The sequence below is a fragment of the Arabidopsis lyrata genome, assembly GCF_000004255.2.
Source record: "Arabidopsis lyrata subsp. lyrata unplaced genomic scaffold ARALYscaffold_4, whole genome shotgun sequence".
NCBI classification, from domain to species: Eukaryota; Viridiplantae; Streptophyta; class Magnoliopsida; order Brassicales; family Brassicaceae; genus Arabidopsis; species Arabidopsis lyrata.
The window spans coordinates 20,878,824-20,899,231 of NW_003302552.1; the positions used below are offsets into that span (position 1 = coordinate 20,878,824).

A 20,408-nucleotide genomic window follows, 5' to 3' on the forward strand; every position below is an offset into this window, starting at 1 on the left:
ATCAATTCCAATATAAGAAGAAAACAGTTTTAATGATTGCGGCGGATACAATGAACAAAACTATTTGCAGATTATATAAACCATTTCTTGTTGACTATTTATAAGTTGTAATATGTAGTAGTAGTACAGATGAATTAAAGTGATTATTTTTTACCGTAAATCAATTATATATCGTTTTTGTAAATTTAGTTAAGGTAAATTGTTGTTTGCTCTAAAAATTTTTTTTTACCTTCAACATTTTTTTTTTGGTACCCATTTAAATTTTTTATATTCATGTCAAGTATATGAATATAGTACAAAAGATGATGAGTGATATACTTGAAAATACAAATATATGACATATAGTTTACATTGGTGAGAAAAATTGAAATAAAAATTTTGATAGTGCCTTTTTCTAGATTCTTTAGATAAAAAGGTCACATGGAAAGGTTTATGTAATTTTGTTAAACCAATTCCTATCTTTGAAAATAAATAAAAAAAATCAAAAACCAATTCCTATCTTTTCATTTTTATCAGTTCGTTCACCTACAGAGAAAGAAACCCTAGATTTTGTCAAAAGGCGGTTGCAGAACAAAAAAAAAACCTTTGAGACGAAACCATGGCAGGAGTTGGACCGATGACTCAGGATTGGGAGCCGGTGGTGATCCGTAAGAAAGCCCCTAACTCCGCCGCCAAGCGTGACGACAAAACTGTCAACGCCGCTCGCCGAGCCGGCGCCGATATCGAGACCGTCCGAAAATGTTCGTTCCTCTTCGTTTTCCTTAATTTCTAGACTTTCTTAGCTCCTGTTGATGTTATCTGGTTTGATTTAGGGCTCTCGATTATTATATTTCCTTGATTTTTCTATTGGAGGCTTTGAGGTGCGATTTGATTGAGCTTCATGCCTTTGGGGTTATTGTGATTTCTGATCAGGGATGTATTCGTTGTCAACTGAAATTTCCGATATCTGTATTGCTGATTTAGTTGTTGCTCATGTTAGGTCGATAATTTCTACTGGTTTGATTCTGGCTGTTGAATCTTGTTGTGTCTATGTGTAATTTCTAGTTATTGCTTCCATCTAACATTGATTTTGTGTGTGTGTGTGTTTGTTGGGTTTAGTCAATGCTGGAACCAACAAGGCGGCATCAAGCGGCACATCTCTGAACACCAAAAGGCTTGATGATGACACTGAGAACCTTACTCGTAAGTCTTATCTTTCTTTAATCATTTGCTTTTACTAATGGTGAATTGATTTCCTTAGTGGTTAGAATATGGTAATGTCAGGCTCTGTAAATGTGTTCATTTCTTGATTCAAAGTGGCTCACGAATTGGAAAACTGTTCTTACATGAGTAGAGTTTGTCTATCTTTCTGCATGAGTCGTTGATGGTTATAGTGAGAGGAACTTTTTATTGATTGATGTGTATTGGATGCTAAAGCTTCATGTATTGAATATTGCAATTGTGAATTCAGATGAACGTGTGCCTACTGAGCTAAAGAAAGCCATCATGCAAGCCCGAACAGACAAGAAGTTAACCCAGTCCCAACTTGCTCAAGTATTTAACTGCTATCTCTTTATCTCCTATTACTACCCTTTGTATGTCCTCAGTTCATGACAAAACAAACACTTGTTTGTTTCTTTTTGTGTAGATCATCAATGAGAAGCCACAAGTGATTCAAGAGTATGAGTCTGGCAAAGCAATCCCGAACCAGCAAATCCTTTCTAAGCTGGAGAGAGCACTTGGAGCTAAACTTCGTGGAAAGAAGTGAGCCAATTTCTACTGATGTAGTAAGTAACAAGCATCAATGCTTTCATCTAATGTCCTAACTTTGCGAAGAAGAATCTTTTTCTGATGTAAGAAAGCAAAACCGTTTGAATGTTTGTTTGGTTGATGGAATCACTCATCTCATAAACTCATATCAATATAAATAACTCGGGTCTTTTCATCACACAGTTGAACTTCTTATTGTTGATTTAAGATGAACTTAAAACAAATAATACAGAAATACAGCTTAGAATTCAGGTACAGGTTCTTCTTCAACTGGAGCAAGAACCCATTCACCATCTTCGTTCTTGATCAGTCCTTTGTTCTTCTCTACCCACCAAGATCCGGGCACCAAACACTCATCTTTCAAGAACTCGCATGACTTGTTTACTAAAGCAATACTTCTCTTCACCATCAGTTTAAACTCTCCCTTCTTCCCATTCCATCCCGCAACAATATGGAGCATTGCCTGCACATACATAAAAATGAGTTTCTACTCTGTATCGTTGTTGTCAAAATTGAAAGATTTTCCTGACAGATTCTCACCTGAAGATTATGCCAATCCCCCGGATTCCTTGATTCTTTCAGGAACGGTGACTTCTTTGTATCGATAACAAAGTTGGTTCCCATGTCCACATACCCCAAAAGTCCCCCTGGATATCGAGTTAAGAGATCAATCGTGTTCCTTACATGTAGGATCTTTAAGTTCTTGTGACGCATTACTTCGTCTCTGAACTCCTTGTTTCCTACCTGTGGACAACCAAAGACTATAGCAGTGACCGGAACATCATCACTGGAACCGTTCTCAGCTATATCATAGGCGGCGAGAACAGCCTCTGTAGCTCCCAAGCTGTGTCCAGTCAACACAATGCTCGGTTTCTCGTCCTTATACTTCAATAGAAGCTCCTTAATCTTAGCTAACAACTGTGACCGTAGACTCAGCTTGGTGAATTTCGATTCGGGGTGATTAGATGTATAGATAGTGAGCCACCCGAGCATCACCTTACACCCTTCTTCATCTTCACTGTCACTATCAAAAGTCGTACCTTCAACCACACCAGCAGAACCATCCTGCTCTGGCCCGTGCAGCAACGGGTCAGCTGAAGTGGGCCTAGCACCCAAAACATTGACCCACTCATAGTTCCTGCTGGTTCCTCTCATAGCTATATAGATCTCACGGCGTCCTAAAGCCTTAGTCCGTTCATCAGACGTGACAGCAATGTAGCCAAACCAGTTAGACTCACGGTCCCAAGAATCTCGTGATTGTGATTGGAGGAGCAAACCTTCAGGGAGAGAGACACGAGCTGTGGCGTAGAGGAAGTTTGCAACCTCGTAGGCAGAAGCGGATTCGAGCATGACCTTGTCGAAGAAAGAAGATTTGCCGTAGCGGCTGGCTCCACAGTACTTGGAGTTTTGGTCGTTGACGAAAGCATCGTAGGTGGCTTGACAAAAGTCGCCACAACGGAGAATGAGTTCGCGAAGTGATTGGTCTAGTGGGTCTAAGAGAGTGTCCCAATTCTTTGAGCCTAAGAGCTCTTCCCATGATGTTGTTGTAGCCATTTGAGAGAAATGGTGTGTAATAAGTGACTCTTGACTCCTGGGTATATAACAAAATTGTTTTTTTTTTTTAATACTTTATACAAGTGGTTGTGGTGATGATGGTGTCTGACCCACTTATGTCCATAGCGATAAAAGGTTATCCATGGTGTGGGATTATTATTGGCATATAGTATATCACAAACTTCCACATCATTCTCAAATCTCAACCATACACAGAGAGTAAAAATCAACCCAATTAATCAAATAGAGAAAAGAAAATTCAACAAATCAATAGAGACACACGAAAGACACAAATTGTTTGTTAATCAAACTCGACGACGGGCTTGTCTTCGTCGTCGGGAGTGGCCATGACCCAATCACCTCCCTCGGTCTTGAGCATGCCTTTGTTTTTCTCGACCCACCAACATTCGGGAACTAAACATTCTTCTTTCAATAGTGCACATGATTTGTTAACCAATGCTATGTTTCGGTTCACTTTCATCTCAAATTTCCCGTTCTTCCCGTTCCATCCCGCTACTACATGTAACATCGCCTGCATCCACCCAAACCATAACCGTTAACACCAATTTCGGTTCTACTTACATTGGTGGTTTCAAACGACATTATTATTATTTTTTTTTTTTGCATATTTAAACAAATTAACGAAAAGTTTCAGATTTCTAAAAACCTTAAATTATATCACTAGAGTTGCAAAATGTAAATGCAGACAAAAGTTTCTTATATTACATTTAGAACTAGCTTGAATTTTGTTTAAGATTTGACATAAATTAAGCACAATAGGAAAAAAAAAAAAAAAAAAACAAAACAAATAAGCACAATACAATAGAATGACTTGCCTGTAGATTATGCCAATCACCGGGATGATGGGTTTCCTTAAGAAAAGGTGAAACTCTCGAATCGATTTTGAGTTTGGTCCCAATGTTGACGTACCCCATTATCTTAGCTGGATATCGAGTGATGAGATCAATTTCATTTTTCACGTGCAATATCCTAACATTGTTATGTCCCTTGATTCTGTCCCAGAATTCTCTGTTGCCAACTCTCGGAGAACCAAAAACAATAGCCGTCACAGGCGGCACGTTGCCATAACCGCTTGTAACGTTTTCCCCAATATCAAATGCTGCGAGTGTCGCGATTGTGGCACCTAGACTGTGTCCAGTGAACACTATGCTAGGGTTCTCGTCCTTGTATATCTCTAGCAATTCTTTTATCTATTAATTCATACCAAGTTAATCATAGCATATACTTAAATCAAACAAATTGAATCGAATCTAAATTATTTCCTAATAAATATTTGATAACGTTAATTTGGATTCGAGCCATATCACAAAAATCTGAAAATGATGAATCTCTAACGATCAATTTAATTTTAAATTTTCACTACCTTGGTAAGAAGCTGCGAACGTGCACTCATCTTGGTGAAAGGTGAGTTTGGATTAGCCGTCGTATAAATAGTGAACCATCCAAGCATAACCTCAGGACCATCTCCACCGTCCATCAACAGTTCTTTAACCGAAGTCAACTTCGCACCCATCACATTAACCCACTCGTAATTCCTCGTCGTCCCACGAAACACAACATATATCTCTCTCCTCCCAATCTCAGCCGTCCGCTCATCAGACGTGACCGCGATGTAACCGATCCAATTAGTCTCGCGGTCCCAAGATTCACGAGACATGGAGCTGAGGAAGAAGGCTTCGTGGTCGCTGACACGAGCCGTAGCGTAAAGGAACGAAACGACTTCGTAGTGTCTAGCATCATCGAGCATGACTTTGTGGAAGAACGATGGTTTGCCGTAACGGCTGGCTCCACAGTAGATGGAGTTTTGGTCGTTGATGAAAGTGTCGTAAGTGGCTTGACAGAAGTCGCCGGTTCGAAGGATGAGTTGGCGAAGTGAGTGGTCAAGTGGTTCCAATATGTTTTGCCAATTGTCTCGACCGAGAAGCTCTTCCCATGTTGGCTCGACCATGATTGATGGTAATGATTTGATTGTGTGAATGTTGTGTGTGTAACTTAACGCATTTGAGATTTGCTTATATATAATCGTGAGAGACTAAAAAAAAAAAAAAAAAAAAAAAAATCGTGAGAGACACTTTTAAATTTATTTGGATAATGAAGTTATGAACTAATCTTATATGCCGTAGAATATGCTAGTGTTCATTAGTAAACTGGTCAACTCCAAATATTAAATTTAAATCCAGTTGCTATTCAAAGTTTATATGTTTTTCCGTTGAGAATAATTCAAATTTGGAAGGAAATATTAATAACTACATATAGGATTTATATTTACCTTTTGATTTTTAAATGTGATTAGGACATCGATATGCTATATTTTTCTTCTCTAATTTTAGTGTTATGGCCCATGTTCAATCAGAGATCACTTAAGAGCCCAAATAAGCCCAACATCATACGAACGATATCAAGCTAAGACGATGCTCGTCGTCGGTGAGATATCCCATCGTCTTAGCTTGATATCCCGGCGAAGCGAGATCAGTGTTTCTCCGGTGGTTCAGGCATTAGTCTGATTGAGACAGCACATCTCATAGTATTTTGATTCTAGCTGGAGATTTCAGTCGATCAATTTCTCGTACTAGAACTCACGATAAACTGTAGCTGAGAGCAATGGCTCTGATCGATGTCGCAATATCTTGTCTCAATTCGATCCGCGAAGTAAGAAATCCGAATTCACCTTTTTTCTGTGGTCTCATCTTGTTATCCGTTTTGATCTGCGCCACCTTAATCATTACGATCTTATTTTGCTCCTTTTTTTGTGTTCTTGGGAAATGTTAAAGTACCTTATCGTAATACTCAAGAGTAATTGATTCTTGAAATGTTTGTTTTGTAGATAGAAGAGGATGTTAAAGATGCCATTGTGTATATCGATGCTGGCTGCACAGAATGTTTTCAATTTGTAGGAGCTTTCCCTTTGTTCTTGGAGCTAGGTGCTCGAGCAGTCTGCAGTCTTGAAAATATGACTTCCCTAGACGCGGTAAGCTCGTTACGGTTTTAATTTTGTGCGTGCAAAATGCTGGTTTAGAAAGATGGGATCAATCTATGTTTAGTGTTGGTAATTGAGGATCTAGATTAAGAATGGGAAGATTGTTATTCATGCTGCAATGGGAAGACTGAATTCTATTTCCATTGATTTTACTGTTACTATTGTATGCTCGAGTTTGGATTGCTTGGCATACTACTTAGATTGTCTTTCTGAAGTTATCCTTCTTTATTTCTTGTAATGATTCTGTTTGATATCTTCGATTCATACTTTTGGTAAAAAGATCCTAGAAAGTGAGATATCTTCTGATTTCTGGTATATGATGTGACTTTTGATGCTTGTTTTTTGCTATAGGTGGCTGATTGGAATTCAAAGACTGATTGTGCAAAGAGAATTGTGATTATGACATCTCGGCTTCTCAATGATGCTCATCGATATATGCTACGGTGTCTAAGCACCCATGAAGGTGTTCAACACTGCACCGTATTCACGTCTATTTCTGAGGTGCTCTTTTTAAACGCTATCCTTGGTCTCATTCTTTTATTTCTTTTTTTTTTCCGGACAATCATATTCGCATTTTTAATTTCTAGAACAATCACAAGCTATTTGACTTATCAACACTACTGGTTGTTGTGTCCGACTTATCATCACTAGTGACCGTTATATAATCAAATTCAAAGTGACAGTAATGTATGCTCTAATTTGATTTAGCAGTTTGGTTCTCTATGCCTTTTCTTCAAAATAATTTTCCATATATAAGACTCTTCAGAATAGGTGTTTGTTTTCTTGCATCACTGAATATTTCTCATCTAATTACTTCAGTAATTTGAACGTTGTACAGGGGTCTCACGCAGCCATCCCTGATTTACCTCTCGGTCCAGACGCGTACAGAGAGTACGAAACCTTACTTGTTCAGGATTACAATGAACATACTAAGAAAAGCGACAAAATATCTAAAGACAAAGGGGTTTCTAAGTTCTCTTCTGCACTTGAATCCCTTACTATGGAGCCTATTGCTAGCGAAAATGTAGATATTTCATCAGGTGGTGCAGAAGGTTTGGTAGTCTCGGTGCACCACTTCCCCTTGATTATTTGTCCTTTCACTCCTCGAGCGTTTGTCTTACCTTCCCAAGGATCAGTCGCAGAAGCGTCCTTGTCCCGTCAACATGAGGATTCTCTTAGTTTTGGTTTGCCTCCCATAAGTACTGGATCTATGTCTGATGCTGATGATGTTCCTTCTGGTGCAACTCTTACCGCACATTTTCTTTACCAACTGGCCCTTAAGGTAAATTAACAATGCAGAATCATTTTGAACTCAATTCACGATGTTCATGAAGTACATGCGTGAGCTAGAACTCTAGAAGATATCTGTTTCGCTTGTTTTTCAATAATTTAATTTCTTCTGTACCTTTTCTTAAGTTTCTGACCATGTTGTTGCTTTTTAAAAATTGTAGATGGAGTTGAAGTTGGAAATTTTTTCACTTGGCGACCTATCGAAGAGTGTTGGGAAGATTCTGACAGACATGTCAAGTGTTTATGATGTAGGGCGTCGTAAGCGATCTGCCGCCTTGTTACTTGTTGACCGCACACTTGATCTTATCACTCCCTGCTGTCACGGGGATTCACTTTTCGATCGTATCTTTTCATCTTTGCCTAGGGCAGAAAGATTTTCTTCACAAGCACAGTTTAAACAAGGGGTCCCAAGCATCAATCGTCCTTCTCTTGATGTTCAAGTGCCGCTTGGGGAACTGCTTAATGAAGAACCAAGCAAGATTCGGGATTCTGGTCTTCCTGAAGGAATTGAAGCTTTTTTACGTGGCTGGGATTCATACACTTCTGATCCACAAAATGAAGGTTTGCTTAATGAATGTGACAAGAAATCTACCACCAACTGGACTGAACTACTAAATGGATCTCTTGTCGCTACTGAATGTTTTAGAGGAACACCGTACTTAGAGGCCATGATTGATAGGAAAACAAAGGATGGAAGTGTACTGGTGAAGAAATGGCTTCAAGAGGCTCTGCGTCGCGAAAATATCTCTGTTAATGTGAGAGCTCGTCCTGGTTATGCTACAAAACCAGAGCTCCAAGCCATGATAAGAGCATTGTCCCAAAGCCAGTCATCTTTGTTGAAAAACAAAGGGATTATTCAGTTAGCGGCAGCTACAGCCGCTGCTCTTGGTGAATCTCAAAGTGCCAAATGGGATACTTTTAGCAGTGCAGAGATGATGTTAAACGTAAGTGCTGGTGATACGAGTCAGGGTTTGGCTGCTCAAATTAGTGACCTCATCAACAAAAGCGCTCTGGCAGAACTTCAAGCGAAGAAGAATGAGAAACCAGATTCCTCATCACGAGGGCTGCTATCTTTCCGTAACGCCCTACTCCTTACAGTTGTTGGTTACATTCTTGCTGGCGAGAATTTCCCTACATCTGGCTCAGGTGGGCCTTTCTCTTGGCAAGAAGAGCATTTTCTAAAAGAAGCCATTGTCGATGCTGTTCTCGAGAATCCATCAGTAGGAAATCTCAAGTTTCTTAATGGGTTGACAGAAGAGCTTGAGGGCAGATTGAATCGTCTCAAGTCCGAGGAAACCAAAGAAATTCCATCTGATGATCAATTAGACATTGATGCTCTTGATGATGATCCATGGGGGAAATGGGGTGACGAGGAAGAAGAAGAAGTTGACAATAGTAAAGCAGACGAGTCCTATGACGATATGCAGCTGAAGCTGGATTTGCGTGATAGAGTAGACAGCTTGTTTAGGTTTCTCCACAAGTTATCGAGTCTAAGAACAAGGAATCTACCATTAAGAGAAGGCTCTTTGGCTTCAGAGAGCAGCTTTCCCGGCGATCCTTGTGGAAACAAAGGGCTACTGTACAGGCTTATAACAAAAGTGTTGAGCAAACAAGAGATACCCGGTTTAGAATATCATTCTTCAACTGTCGGAAGGTTTATTAAAAGCGGGTTTGGAAGGTTTGGTCTTGGTCAGGTTAGTTAAACCTTTCTCTCTACCCATTACTTTCATTTTTCCCCATCCTCCACAAGAGAGATATTAATGTTTGATAATACTATTGCAGGCAAGACCAAGCCTCGCAGACCAGAGTGTCATTCTTGTCTTTGTCATTGGAGGTATCAATGGCCGAGAGGTGAGTTTCCTCACCACAAAAGTGACCTAGCATTCACCGGTTTTAGGACTATCTCATTAATAACTGTCTATGTTTCCTCCATTGTTAAGGTTTTGGAAGCTCAAGAGGCTGTGTCGGAGAGCGGAAGACCGGACATTAACTTGGTTATCGGAGGAACGACACTTGTAACTCCCGACGACATGTTCGAGTTATTGTTGGGACAGCTCAGCCATTTTTGATCTCTTCCAAAAAGACCTCACTCTCATAATCTCTGTTGTTAGCTTGTAATAATATTAGAAGAAGAAAAGAAAAAACCATGACTAATGATCGTTAAAATCTTCAAAACTATAGTTTAATTTTCGAGAGAGAACAAAAGATTTGGTTAGTAGTTGTGAATAAGAGTTTTTTTCTTTTTATGCTCAATTTATTTATATCTTTGGCCCCTCAAGTTTTATAACATTTAGAGAAAAAGCTTTAAAGTTAAAAATTAGAAATCCTCTTAAACCCACAAAATCACATTTCACACGGAAAACCTCAGAGTGAACAACAATGGCAGCTATGAAGCTTCTACTCTCTCAAGCTCGCCGCCAAGGTCTAATCAAACCCTTTTCGTCTCCATTTCAACAAATCCCTAGACTCTTCTCTTCCTCTTCATCATCCGATTCAAACGAATCTCGCAAAAAGCCTGTTACAATCGAGCCAGTATCATACGCCGCCAAACCCAAGGATCCGAAATCTGAACCTACAAATGTTGAATCGACGGAGAACCTTCAGTCTCCGGAATCATCGAACTGGACTCGTGAAGAAATCCGATATGTGAAAGACTCTCCTTCGATCAATCCGGTTTCTTACGCTCAGCGTGTGGCTCCGCTTCCGGAGGATCGCGTCGCCGGTGAGAATGAAGGAGAAAGAACTCCGGAGGAGATGGAGAGGGAAAGGAAGAGGATTGAATTAGAGAATCGAGCTAGAAGAAAGTTTTTAAGAGCTAATGCTGTTGAAGAAGATACTTCTTCACTTCCTTTGCCAACTTTGCTTAAACCAGAGCTGAAGCATGGAAAGAAACCTATTTTCGATCTCATGGAAGCCATTAGAGAGATTAAGGTCAGGATTCATTTACCCACATGCTTGATTCTCAATTGAGCTGCCATTGTAATAGAATGGAAGCTACACTATCTAGGGTTCCATGAATCTTTTTTTGTGGCAAATGATTCAAAGTATCAAACTTTTTCTTGTTTCGTAGCTAGGAGACTATATAGAGGAAGCTACGATAATTAGGATCATTTGTGATTTGACTATATAATGTGAAAATAAGGAGTCTTGGAAGATTTGTTAATCGTTGTGGATTAGTTTAGATGGGGCTAAACTCTCACTTGTTTTATACTTAGGTTACTTCAAATAAGTAATAGATCATGCAAGTTTTGTTTAGTGGTACTGAGAGAGTTGTGAATTCTGTAAACTGGTAATAGATGTTACTGTGTTGATTTTCAAGTAGAGTGAGGGAGGACAGAGTGCTTCAACGTAAACATGGACTAATCAATTTTGTGCATCCCTTTTATTCGTATGGTTTTCATTCTGATGCTGTTTTTATTGATGGTTCAGGCCAATGCCAAGGCGAAATTTGATGAAACTCTTGAGGCGCATGTGAGATTGGGCATTGAAAAAGGAAGATCTGAGCTGGTATGTGATGCATTTCTTTTCTCTGGAAATACATTAATTTCTCTATCTTATTCTTAATTAAAGATCGCATTCTTAGCATTTTGATTGATTACCCCTAATCATTTATTCTGAAAACAATTGTCTCCCTGGCTTTAACTCTAGACTGACTGTTATCACTGTTTAAACTTCAGATAGTTCGTGGTACTTTGGCTCTACCCCACTCTGTTAAGAAGGTAAAAGAATGTCATTCTAATCCATGATGGGAATTTCTATTTACCAGCCACTAATATAATACAAGAAATGATCTTCCTTGTTCAGGATGTGAAAGTGGCTTTCTTTGCCGAGGGAGCTGATGCAGAGGATGCAAAAGCTGCAGGAGCTGATGTCGTTGGTGGTCTTGAACTTATTGAAGAAATCTTGAGTAATGAACCAATGCATATGACTTCATCCTCCTTCGATAATTCACTTCTGACATCTAATTGAACATGCTTGCATTTGGCTCTGCCATAACTTATCTCATTTCTTGAGCAATCTTTTTGTTTGTCGAATTTTGTTCCAATGTTAGATTATTTATCTGTACTTAACTCCATCTGCAGAAAGCGGCAAGATCGACTTTGATAGATGTCTTGCAACTCCAAAAATGATGCCCCGTGTTTACAAGGTTCTTGGATTTGAGCACTTATTCAAAATTCTTTGGAATATAGTGGAGGCGATATCTTCTCTTATAACATACATATGGTTTGTGCTTATTTGCAGATATCAAGGATTCTTAACAATCACGGTTTGATGCCAAACCCCAAAGTGAGTTTGATTCTTTCACTCAGCATCTTACTCTAATGTATCAGTCAATATGCTTACCTCTTGCCCTTAAATAAATTTGAACAAATATTATATTTGTTGTAGCAAGGTAGTGTGACCAAGGATGTTACGAAAGCAGTCAAAGATGCAAAAGCTGGACATACCAAATTTAGAATGGATAAAACGTCTATTCTTCATGTGCCACTTGGAAAGGTGACATCTCTTTCCAAAGACTTGAAGTTAATCTGAATTTCATTAGCTTCATTCTTAACAAAGATTACTTTCCTAAAAACATCCAACAGATGAGCTTTCCTGAAGAGGCTTTACGAGAGAATGTTGGTGCGTTTATGAATGCACTATTGCTGGCAAAGCCTGCCGGATTGAAAAAGAGTAAGTCATACCGGGAACTTATAACTTTTGGTTGAGAGATGATTGGTTGGCTGATTAGAGTGCCTTACTCTTTATATTTTTCTGCAGCTTCAAAATATGCTGGTTATGTGAATGCATTCCACTTATGCAGTACGGTAAGCTTACAAATCAAACCCAACGTCTCCTTGTAGAAACATTTTTGGATTTCATTAAGCCTAAAAGATTTGCTTTTTGCAGATGGGAAAGGGTTATCCGGTATCGATACAGTCGTTATCTAGAGCAGCGGATCTCCATACCAAATTACAGCTCAAGTGAGCTAGTAGACTCCAAAAGATAAAAAATCTTAATTATCCCGGAAAGGTTGATTAAACTGTTTTTCAAATGCTGAATCTTTGAAACATTATGATATGTTGTCTCTAAGGTAGTCTATTGCTCAATTGATCGAATTGGCTTCAGTCTTTTTCTCCTTTGTTTTTGTTGTTTGAGAGCTTATCATCCACTTCCCATAAAGGCCCTTCACTTGAATAAGAACATCATAAATTTTGTCCCCTTGTTTCTTTCCCAATACAACTTCATAGCAATCTCTTAATAAAAGAATTCTTTCGTAGGTATCTATATATACATTTTTGGATCACAATTAGCAAATAAATCCTGAAGTTGAGAAGTATTTACAATGACATGCCACTAACATTAATTATTTAGATTTGTTTTATTTAAGTAAAGATTTTTAATTGAAATTCATTTTTCATATATTTAGCAAAAGTCTCTACAAAATCTTTCTTTATCTATTTAAGTAAAGATTCTGAAATCAAATATGTTCTCAACAATTTACCAAAAATCTCTACACAATCTTTTTAAAAATCTCGACTTAGTTAACTTCTGATTTTTATCTGCAAAAAAAAAATTAATTGTAACAGTTCTCAGAATTTGCAATAAATAATAAATCCAGATGACAAAAAAAAAAAAGTGATGTAAAAATCGGGAATATTGATACTACAATTTCTTCTACTTCTTTTTTTCATATAATGAAAATTATTTTTTAGGGATATTCATATTTTCTTAAAACCTCTAAACAAAACAAAGGGTTTCAAAAGATAGCTTCTCTTTTGGCGGGTGGATCCGCAAACCTGCAACTCTCTACGGGCTTATCCGCATGAACCTGCAACCTGTAGTGGATAAAAATATTATTCAAAAAAAATAACAAATGATGTTTAATTTTACGGGACGGGGTTATATGGTGCAACGGGTTTAGATCAATATTAATATTAAACAATATACTATGGATGAAATCCTAGAATTAAAAATCAAAATTTAATTATAAAATTAGAAACACTAAACAAAATAAACAATATTAACAAAACAAATACAACTTAAAATTTTGCAAAATAATTTTTTAGTTATAAAAAATTGACCCGCGGTGTACCGCGTGGTAAAATCTAGATTTGGAAGTTTAAGGAGAAATTTTTTAAAAAAAAATAATAGTTCCGCGGTGTACCGCAAGAAAAATCTTTCTCCTAAACTGAGGCAAGAAGAAGAAGAAAGCCAAATGTCGTTTAAGTGTATATATAGATATACCATTTAAACCTAAAACACAATTAATATACTCAAAATTATTAATATAGATATATGGATGGTACATTTATAAAATAGGTTGAAATATTTTATTATACTCTCTATTAATAAACAAAACTAATTATATTTAGATTTTTTTAAAAAAATTATAGCCCCGCGGTGACCGCGGGTTCAAATCTAGTTGAATCAAATAAGACTGATCAATTTAATAATCTATAACCGAAGTTGTGACAATTATGACTTCTAGCCTCATCATAATGAATGTAAAGAAGCCCAAGTACGTATTCCCGAGTGTTTTATATTTTTAATCGGCGACGTATCAGTAGCCAGACGATTCGGCGTCGTTTTAGTTAGTTGTCATACGACTCGGCCTCGGCGCGTCTTTTTGATACTCAAAAGACTTATTAATTGCACCGCATCATTTTTACATTTTCGACGTCTCTTCTATCGGATAGCCAAAACCCTAATTGAGATTGAATTTGAAGAGCTTTCGCCGCCGCTGTTGCAATTAGCAAGGTATCTCTTTTCTTTGGGCATCGATGGCTTGATCACTATCTCTCTTTCGGTCGAAAACAGACAATAGTACTCTGCAATGGATGGAACAGCAAAAAGAGGGCAACTTTGAAACTTATCCACTCTGTTTCTGAGCCTAGTTGTTGAAAATTTCGTGCTTTGTTCATTCTGTGGTTTAGGGGTTTTGGAGTAATAATGGATAGAATCAGCTCTTTACCGGATGAGGTTCTTGAGCACATCTTATCATTTCTCTCCACAAAAGAGGCTGCTTTAACGTCATCACTCTCTACGAGGTGGAGGGATGTGTTTGTTTTTGTTCCCAGTCTTGACCTTGTTTATGCTAGACAAGACCGCCGTGAAAATCCCAGACAATTCATTGATTTTGTGGTGACTTTGTTCAATCGGAAAGCCAAGTCTCCTATAAAGAAGCTCGCTTTAAAGATTCATCTCGATGATGATCAATACGTCCTAGACAAAACTCGTATTCAGAGCTGGATACGCAATGTGCTTGCGCGTGGTGGTGTTACGGATCTTGATCTCTTCATCACTTTCAGAGGAAAATTTCAACTTGTGCCTTTGTTGATCTTCACGAGTAACACACTGGTTAAGCTGAGACTAGGACGTGGTTTTACAATCAACCTTTCTCATGAGAACGTTTATCTTCCTATGCTTAAGACTTTATGTCTTGATACTGTTGATTTTGATGGAGATCATAATGTCTTTGAAACTCTTCTGCCTCGTTGCCCTCTGCTTGAAGAACTGGTTCTTGAGGATCAGCGATGGAAACAAAAACAATGGTGTGGTTCTGTTTCTTCTCCTTCTCTAAAGAGACTACGCATCCGGTTCTATAATATCCCCATCATTTCGCTTGATGTTCCCAGTCTCGTCTACTTGGAACATTCGTGCATATTTGGGAGCAAGTATGCAAATGTTAACTTGGATTCCCTCGTTGAAGCTAGAATCAATCTTTGGGTGGAGGACAAACCATTACGGAGACTAAGGGATGGATCTGCTCATTTAGTTCCTGCTGACATGATGGATCTCATCACTGGTATCAAAAATGTTAAGGTCCTTCACTTAACTAGTGATGCTCTTGAGGTCAGTCTTCACTTCACTAAAGATCTTTGTTATGTTACAGTATTCTGATGGCAGAATTGGGTTTGCTTATTGAGGTTCTGATTCAAATATTGTATTACTTGAGCTGATTTGGTTTTGTTGCAGCTGTTTTACTTCTCCGGTCAAGATTTACCCATGTTCGACAACCTTGTTTATCTATCTATCGCGAGTGACAAAAAGCAAGGATGGCAAATTCTGCCACTTCTGATCAAGAACTCTCCAAATCTTGAAACACTCGTCTTCAAGGTATCTCATGACATATACAGACCCATCCTAAACGCCATATATACCAATATGTCTATAACTTTGTCTCCTTTATGCTTCAGGGTCTAGAGCACTACGTAACTACAAACTGTGGGGATGCATGTGTTTGCTCTGGCTATATGGAGAAGATCCCGTCTTGCCTGTCATCATCTCCTGTGAAGGTGCTGGAGATATCTCTCTATCAAGGAACTTCAAGAGAGCTGAACCAACTAAGGTATTTCCTAATGAAGCTACCATTTCTTGAGCTGGTGAAAATTCGTGCTGCAAACAACATCCAAGTGCCCATCGATGTACAGTATCTTTTGAAGCTTCCAAGAGCTTCTTCAAACTGCAAGATCCAAGCCATATTTTAACTGAAGAAAAAAACAAAAGACTGTTGAGTAGTACTTATGGTTTTGCTAATTCCTTTTGAATTACTGTTGACTGTGAAGTCTTTGTATTTGGTTTATGACAAAACCTTCACTGTGTGGTTGTCATTGTCTAGTATTCTTCTATGGAAACCTTCTCATGCCAAGAGAGTCATTTAAACGCAGATTAAGAAACAAAATTATGAACTTGAACCAATCATCGTATTTGAAATCACAATCAAATAATATTTCGAGTTATGACAAGAACAATGATTATATACAATAGTGGAACTCATGACTAAATCTCTGCTAACTAAGTCATGATCATATCTGCTGATTGAAGCATCTTCATTCGACTCTCTTCCTTAAATCTTGCATTCTCTTTAATCCTTTGAACTTCCTTCTGAATCTTCTCACTCCCCATCTCTTGTCTCTCCATTGTCACGAGTCTCTCTCCATTGATCTCACCAATTAACACTTTCCTCCTCAAATCTGGATTGTTACTATCTCCCATGTTGAACAGAATCGACCGGTACTTTGCTTTTTGAGGTCCCATGAAACAACCTAACCTCTCAAACATTGCAGATTCCACTGATATAGCCACAACCCAAGGATCACAAGCAGTGACTCGTGTCTTCATCTCTGTGTCAACAACCTCAGTAGCAACTTTAGCCAAAGATGTTTGTAGAATCTCACGCACTTTGTCTCGTTTTGAATCTCCAGTCTTCTTTATTGTTGAATCCGTCGGAATCTTCACCGGAGTATCTCTATCACGGCTCTTTTCTCTACCTGAAGCGTGAATAATCTTTGTCCAAAGATCCCAAAGAAGCTTTCCTTCTGATCGAATTTGAGGGTTTTTGTGATCTTTGAAGAATCTCAAACCCTTCCCCATGGAGGTTGTGCAGACCACGTCACAAGCAAGTGACTCAGGAGCTTCCTTCAAACGATTCATGGCGTCAACAAACCTCGATACCTCTGGAGAATTCTTAACACCTTTCACAGACTTAGCCGCTCGAAGTGCTGCATCGAACAACTCCAAGAACTCTTGTTTTTGCATCGTTCTCTGTTCTTGATCGGTCTTTTGTGTGTGTTTACTCTCTCTTTCTCTCGATGTAACTAGGGTTTCAAAGCAACGCAAGAGGAGAGAAATTGGTAAACTGTTGGAATGGTTCCTCTCTGGTGTGTTTATATAAAGAGTAAGAGAGTTAGACTCAAATCCAAGACCAGATAGGTTTTGTTACAAGTCTGCCCGAAGTTTCCTTTTTTCGTCTCTGTTTGTTAATATATTTTCCTTTTTTCTTCAGAAGATACTGATAAAGCCATGTAATTTTTTATTTTATTTTGAAAATCCAGTAAGTAATAATCTTTCGTCCATCCTAGAAACTAATATTTATTCATAAATTTTGTAATCTCATTGTTTGAGAATTTCTTCGAATCTTAAAACATTATAAATGCATAAATGAAATTTCCATGAAAGATAAATTTTCACTTCTGTAAAATTAATACAAAAATTTATGCAAAAGCAAAATTATAGGCAAGAAAGATAAAAGAAAAAAATGTATAGGCAAGCTTGCGTGGCAAGAAACACATCAATTCTCTCATTTTCTTGCTTCGAAACCTTAAATTCAAAGAGAGCGAGAGATCAAGAAAGGAAGAGTGATGCAGAAGCAGGAGTTCTTGGAGTTGTTCAAGGCTGCACAACGAGCGGCTAAGTATGCGAGTGATGAAAATTCTCCGGAGGTCGCGAGGTGTATCCAATTCATGAAGCGTTTGAAAGAAGCTCCTGCGTCTCTTGCTATTGACGTGGTGCTCATCACAAACGGAATCCGTTTTCTCCGAGATCACAAAAACCCCCAAATCCGATCTGAAGCACAACTTCTTTCAGATCTTTGGCTCCGGTATCTTTACGCCACCGGTAGAGAACAGAGTGGTACGTCGAAAGATTCTGATTAAGAGAAAGTCAGGTTTAGGTTTTGACGAATGTATATTTATATATGTGTTCCAGACTTGGGGTTTGAATGTATATAAGCATATGCATATCAATATATGACAAAATTTCTGCTATTTGATGCTTCAAGTACATTACTGTTTCTGAATATGCCAGAGAGTTTGAAAGATTTCGAACAAGAAAAGGTTTCACGATAGAAGATGAGAACACAACTATGTATGACAAAAACTTTCTGCTTGATTCAATGAAGTCACACTTATATCATCACATATATATCGCCACACGTTCAAATCCATAAATAATAAAACTTAGTTACGAGTGAGTTAAGTGTTGCTACTCATCACATCACTTGGATCATTTATTTTTTTGATAAAACCATGACTTGGATCTTGCACTTTGATGAAGCTCTTGGAAGCATCATAAGAGTCCTCATTTCCATGGTGGTTTGCAAGTTACTACTGTTGTTTACCGTGCAAATTTTAACCAGCTCAAGACACGGTAACTTCTCCAAGAAATGCTTCATTTGATTCAGCTCTCTTGTCGTTCCTTGATAGCTCAATATCTCCAGCACCTTCACTTGAGATGATGATAGGCAAGACGTTATGCTCTCCTCTGTGTCATAGCAAACACATGCATCCCCGCATTTGTTTGTTATGTAGTGATCGAGACCCTGAAACATAACAAAGAAAAAGAAAGGTTAAGGACCTACCGATATCTATGTCGTTTAGGATGTGTTTGTGTATGTGTGTCATGATGAAATACCATGAAGATGAGGGTTTCTAGATTTGGAGAGTTCTTGATCAGAAGTGGCAGAATTTGCCATCCTCTTGCCTTGTCATTCCCAATAGATAGACTAACAAGGCTGTCGAACAATGGCATTTCTTTACAGGAAAAATAAAGCAGCTTCAACAAAAAAAATGTGTTAGTCTGTTGTCACTCAATAACACAAAATTTGAAATAAATCATCAAAAGCCACAAGTGATTCTCATTCTCCATGAGCTAAAAGAAGAATGTTATATGAAAAGAAGAATATATATAGGAGGCTTACCTCTAGAGTGTGGCTAGATAAGTGAAGGATTCTAACATTTCTGATTCCATTGATGAGATTTCTTATATCAGCGGGAGTGCTACCGTCTCCATTTCTAACTCCCTGCATTCTTCTTTCATCCATCCGAAGATTGAGTCTAGCTTCGATGAGGGAATCCAACTTAACATTTGGATACTTACCCAAAACATAACCAGAATGTTTATAGTAGACAAGATTAGGAGCATCTAATGAAATACTTGTAAACTTGCGATCAAATCGGATGTGTAGTCTCTTTAGAGATGTAGAAGACACAGAACAAGTCCAATCTACACATCGCCGCTCCTCAACAACCAATTCTTCGAGAACAGGACAACGAGATATAAGAGTTCCAACAACATTATGACCTCCAACAAAATTAACCGAGTCAAGAAATAATGTCCTAAGCATAGGAAGAGAAACATCCTGAGAAGGCTTGATTGTAAAACCACGTCCTAGTCTCAGCTTAACCAATGTCTTGCTCTTGAAGATCAACGAAGGCACTGGTGGAGATTTTCCTTTTAAAGTGATGAACATATCAAGATCCACAACACCATGGTCAAGAACGTTGCAAATCCAAGTTTGAATGCGGGATGAGTCAGTGCCACCTCGAACACCGACATGACTCTTTAGAGTGAGCTTCTTTATAGAAGAACCGCGTTGCGGATCTAGCAATTTGTCGACGAAAGCCATGAAATTTTGGTGAATCTCACTCCGGTTTTGCTTAGTCTTAGGCACAGATTGACGATCATCAATGACAAGATTGGAAACCAAAACAAACACATTCCTCCACCTCTTAGAGAGTAGTGACGTTGAAACAGCTTCTTTTGTGGAGATAAAAGACAGAATACGCCCAAGAAGCTCATCTGGTAGACGGCTGATTACATCTTTAGCATTCATTGATACCAAAAACCTTAAAACACAGAGTGATCGAAACAAGAAATTTCAGCAATTGGACTTAGAAACAGTAACTAAACAGAGATAATTAAGTTCAAAGGTCCGTTCTTTTCATCCAATGCAGAGTCTAATACAAACTTTTCATGTATCTCTTCAATCACATTGATTCCCATAGAAATTAAAAAGACGAAACAGAGCAAAAAACATACCTTGCTAAAGTGGCTAGTTGCTACAGAGTCGTTAAATCCAAAGAAAGCTCCCCAAAGAATACTAGGGTTTTGGAAGTTTGAGACAAGAGACGAAGAAATTGTAGCAATTCAAGGGAGTGACTTCATCTCCTCCATTGCTCCTTGAGGAAAGAGTAAAGCAAGAACAGTGATGAAGAAAAGGACTCAAGTAGTCTGTTTGGGAAAGAAGTCACGTGAGAGTAGCGTGGGCTTGTTG

The 20,408-nt window shown here is 38.3% G+C and overlaps 8 protein-coding genes across 8 annotated transcripts; 4 read left to right on the top strand and 4 right to left on the bottom strand.

Moving 5' to 3' along the window:
* Nucleotides 1–492: 492 nt before the first annotated feature.
* Nucleotides 493–1,931, top strand: LOC9317933 (multiprotein-bridging factor 1a). Its single transcript, XM_002879953.2, has 4 exons — nt 493–740; nt 1,099–1,182; nt 1,451–1,533; nt 1,628–1,931. Exons 1-4 carry the CDS (start codon nt 599–601, stop codon nt 1,745–1,747), a joined length of 429 nt encoding a protein of 142 aa, XP_002879999.1. The 5' UTR covers nt 493–598; the 3' UTR covers nt 1,748–1,931.
* LOC9316067 (phospholipase A1-IIdelta) lies at nt 1,883–3,391 on the bottom strand. Its single transcript, XM_021028356.1, has 2 exons — nt 2,290–3,391; nt 1,883–2,212 (listed from the first exon to the last, which is right to left on the bottom strand). The coding sequence occupies exons 1-2, from the start codon at nt 3,301–3,303 to the stop codon at nt 1,991–1,993; spliced, it is 1,236 nt and encodes a 411-aa protein (XP_020884015.1). The 5' UTR covers nt 3,304–3,391; the 3' UTR covers nt 1,883–1,990.
* An 84-nt stretch (nt 3,392–3,475) lies between these two features.
* Nucleotides 3,476–5,331, bottom strand: LOC9317934 (phospholipase A1-IIdelta). The gene is made up of 3 exons (XM_021028357.1): nt 4,688–5,331; nt 4,140–4,514; nt 3,476–3,835 (listed from the first exon to the last, which is right to left on the bottom strand). The coding sequence occupies exons 1-3, from the start codon at nt 5,270–5,272 to the stop codon at nt 3,605–3,607; spliced, it is 1,191 nt and encodes a 396-aa protein (XP_020884016.1). The 5' UTR covers nt 5,273–5,331; the 3' UTR covers nt 3,476–3,604.
* Nucleotides 5,332–5,738: 407 nt separating this feature from the next.
* On the top strand, nt 5,739–9,844 carry LOC9317935 (sec1 family domain-containing protein MIP3). Its single transcript, XM_021027912.1, has 7 exons — nt 5,739–5,973; nt 6,149–6,292; nt 6,653–6,802; nt 7,140–7,583; nt 7,753–9,285; nt 9,374–9,442; nt 9,532–9,844. Exons 1-7 carry the CDS (start codon nt 5,926–5,928, stop codon nt 9,658–9,660), a joined length of 2,517 nt encoding a protein of 838 aa, XP_020883571.1. The 5' UTR covers nt 5,739–5,925; the 3' UTR covers nt 9,661–9,844.
* Nucleotides 9,845–9,926: 82 nt separating this feature from the next.
* On the top strand, nt 9,927–12,795 carry LOC9316068 (50S ribosomal protein L1). The gene is made up of 10 exons (XM_002879955.2): nt 9,927–10,522; nt 11,021–11,098; nt 11,269–11,310; nt 11,396–11,498; nt 11,674–11,738; nt 11,834–11,878; nt 11,981–12,088; nt 12,178–12,265; nt 12,353–12,399; nt 12,482–12,795. The coding sequence occupies exons 1-10, from the start codon at nt 9,971–9,973 to the stop codon at nt 12,557–12,559; spliced, it is 1,206 nt and encodes a 401-aa protein (XP_002880001.1). The 5' UTR covers nt 9,927–9,970; the 3' UTR covers nt 12,560–12,795.
* A 1,391-nt stretch (nt 12,796–14,186) lies between these two features.
* LOC110228899 (F-box/LRR-repeat protein At2g42720) lies at nt 14,187–16,239 on the top strand. Its single transcript, XM_021027183.1, has 3 exons — nt 14,187–15,427; nt 15,551–15,691; nt 15,772–16,239. Exons 1-3 carry the CDS (start codon nt 14,525–14,527, stop codon nt 16,060–16,062), a joined length of 1,335 nt encoding a protein of 444 aa, XP_020882842.1. The 5' UTR covers nt 14,187–14,524; the 3' UTR covers nt 16,063–16,239.
* Nucleotides 16,240–16,350: 111 nt separating this feature from the next.
* On the bottom strand, nt 16,351–17,228 carry LOC9316069 (transcription elongation factor TFIIS). The gene has a single exon (XM_021027184.1). The coding sequence runs from the start codon at nt 17,111–17,113 to the stop codon at nt 16,370–16,372; it is 744 nt and encodes a 247-aa protein (XP_020882843.1). The 5' UTR covers nt 17,114–17,228; the 3' UTR covers nt 16,351–16,369.
* Nucleotides 17,229–18,221: 993 nt separating this feature from the next.
* On the bottom strand, nt 18,222–20,359 carry LOC110229126 (F-box/LRR-repeat protein At2g42730). Its single transcript, XM_021028205.1, has 4 exons — nt 20,174–20,359; nt 19,053–19,980; nt 18,767–18,907; nt 18,222–18,674 (listed from the first exon to the last, which is right to left on the bottom strand). The coding sequence occupies exons 2-4, from the start codon at nt 19,965–19,967 to the stop codon at nt 18,363–18,365; spliced, it is 1,368 nt and encodes a 455-aa protein (XP_020883864.1). The 5' UTR covers nt 19,968–19,980; nt 20,174–20,359; the 3' UTR covers nt 18,222–18,362.
* Nucleotides 20,360–20,408: the final 49 nt, after the last annotated feature.

Excerpts from the sequence above, each read along its gene's own strand:
- LOC9316068 (XM_002879955.2), top strand. The coding sequence starts at position 9,971 with ATGGCAGCTATGAAGCTTCTACTCTCTCAAGCTCGCCGCCAAGGTCTA. Across the intron at positions 11,739-11,833 it reads TGATGCCCCGTGTTTACAAG|ATATCAAGGATTCTTAACAA; the intron begins GTTCTTGGATTT and ends GCTTATTTGCAG. Across the intron at positions 12,400-12,481 it reads CATTCCACTTATGCAGTACG|ATGGGAAAGGGTTATCCGGT; the intron begins GTAAGCTTACAA and ends TGCTTTTTGCAG.
- LOC110229126 (XM_021028205.1), bottom strand. The coding sequence starts at position 19,967 with ATGAATGCTAAAGATGTAATCAGCCGTCTACCAGATGAGCTTCTTGGG. Across the intron at positions 18,908-19,052 it reads TATCTAGCCACACTCTAGAG|CTGCTTTATTTTTCCTGTAA; the intron begins GTAAGCCTCCTA and ends TTTTTGTTGAAG. Across the intron at positions 18,675-18,766 it reads TAGAAACCCTCATCTTCATG|GGTCTCGATCACTACATAAC; the intron begins GTATTTCATCAT and ends GTTATGTTTCAG.
- LOC9316067 (XM_021028356.1), bottom strand. The coding sequence starts at position 3,303 with ATGGCTACAACAACATCATGGGAAGAGCTCTTAGGCTCAAAGAATTGG. Across the intron at positions 2,213-2,289 it reads GGGATTGGCATAATCTTCAG|GCAATGCTCCATATTGTTGC; the intron begins GTGAGAATCTGT and ends ATGTATGTGCAG.
- LOC9317933 (XM_002879953.2), top strand. The coding sequence starts at position 599 with ATGGCAGGAGTTGGACCGATGACTCAGGATTGGGAGCCGGTGGTGATC. Across the intron at positions 1,183-1,450 it reads TGACACTGAGAACCTTACTC|ATGAACGTGTGCCTACTGAG; the intron begins GTAAGTCTTATC and ends TTGTGAATTCAG. Across the intron at positions 1,534-1,627 it reads CCCAGTCCCAACTTGCTCAA|ATCATCAATGAGAAGCCACA; the intron begins GTATTTAACTGC and ends CTTTTTGTGTAG.
- LOC9317935 (XM_021027912.1), top strand. The coding sequence starts at position 5,926 with ATGGCTCTGATCGATGTCGCAATATCTTGTCTCAATTCGATCCGCGAA. Across the intron at positions 6,293-6,652 it reads ATATGACTTCCCTAGACGCG|GTGGCTGATTGGAATTCAAA; the intron begins GTAAGCTCGTTA and ends TTTTTGCTATAG. Across the intron at positions 9,286-9,373 it reads GAAGGTTTGGTCTTGGTCAG|GCAAGACCAAGCCTCGCAGA; the intron begins GTTAGTTAAACC and ends ATACTATTGCAG.
- LOC9317934 (XM_021028357.1), bottom strand. The coding sequence starts at position 5,272 with ATGGTCGAGCCAACATGGGAAGAGCTTCTCGGTCGAGACAATTGGCAA. Across the intron at positions 4,515-4,687 it reads GTTCGCAGCTTCTTACCAAG|ATAAAAGAATTGCTAGAGAT; the intron begins GTAGTGAAAATT and ends ATGAATTAATAG. Across the intron at positions 3,836-4,139 it reads GTGATTGGCATAATCTACAG|GCGATGTTACATGTAGTAGC; the intron begins GCAAGTCATTCT and ends GGGTGGATGCAG.
- LOC110228899 (XM_021027183.1), top strand. The coding sequence starts at position 14,525 with ATGGATAGAATCAGCTCTTTACCGGATGAGGTTCTTGAGCACATCTTA. Across the intron at positions 15,428-15,550 it reads TAACTAGTGATGCTCTTGAG|CTGTTTTACTTCTCCGGTCA; the intron begins GTCAGTCTTCAC and ends GTTTTGTTGCAG. Across the intron at positions 15,692-15,771 it reads TTGAAACACTCGTCTTCAAG|GGTCTAGAGCACTACGTAAC; the intron begins GTATCTCATGAC and ends TTTATGCTTCAG.
- LOC9316069 (XM_021027184.1), bottom strand. The coding sequence starts at position 17,113 with ATGCAAAAACAAGAGTTCTTGGAGTTGTTCGATGCAGCACTTCGAGCG.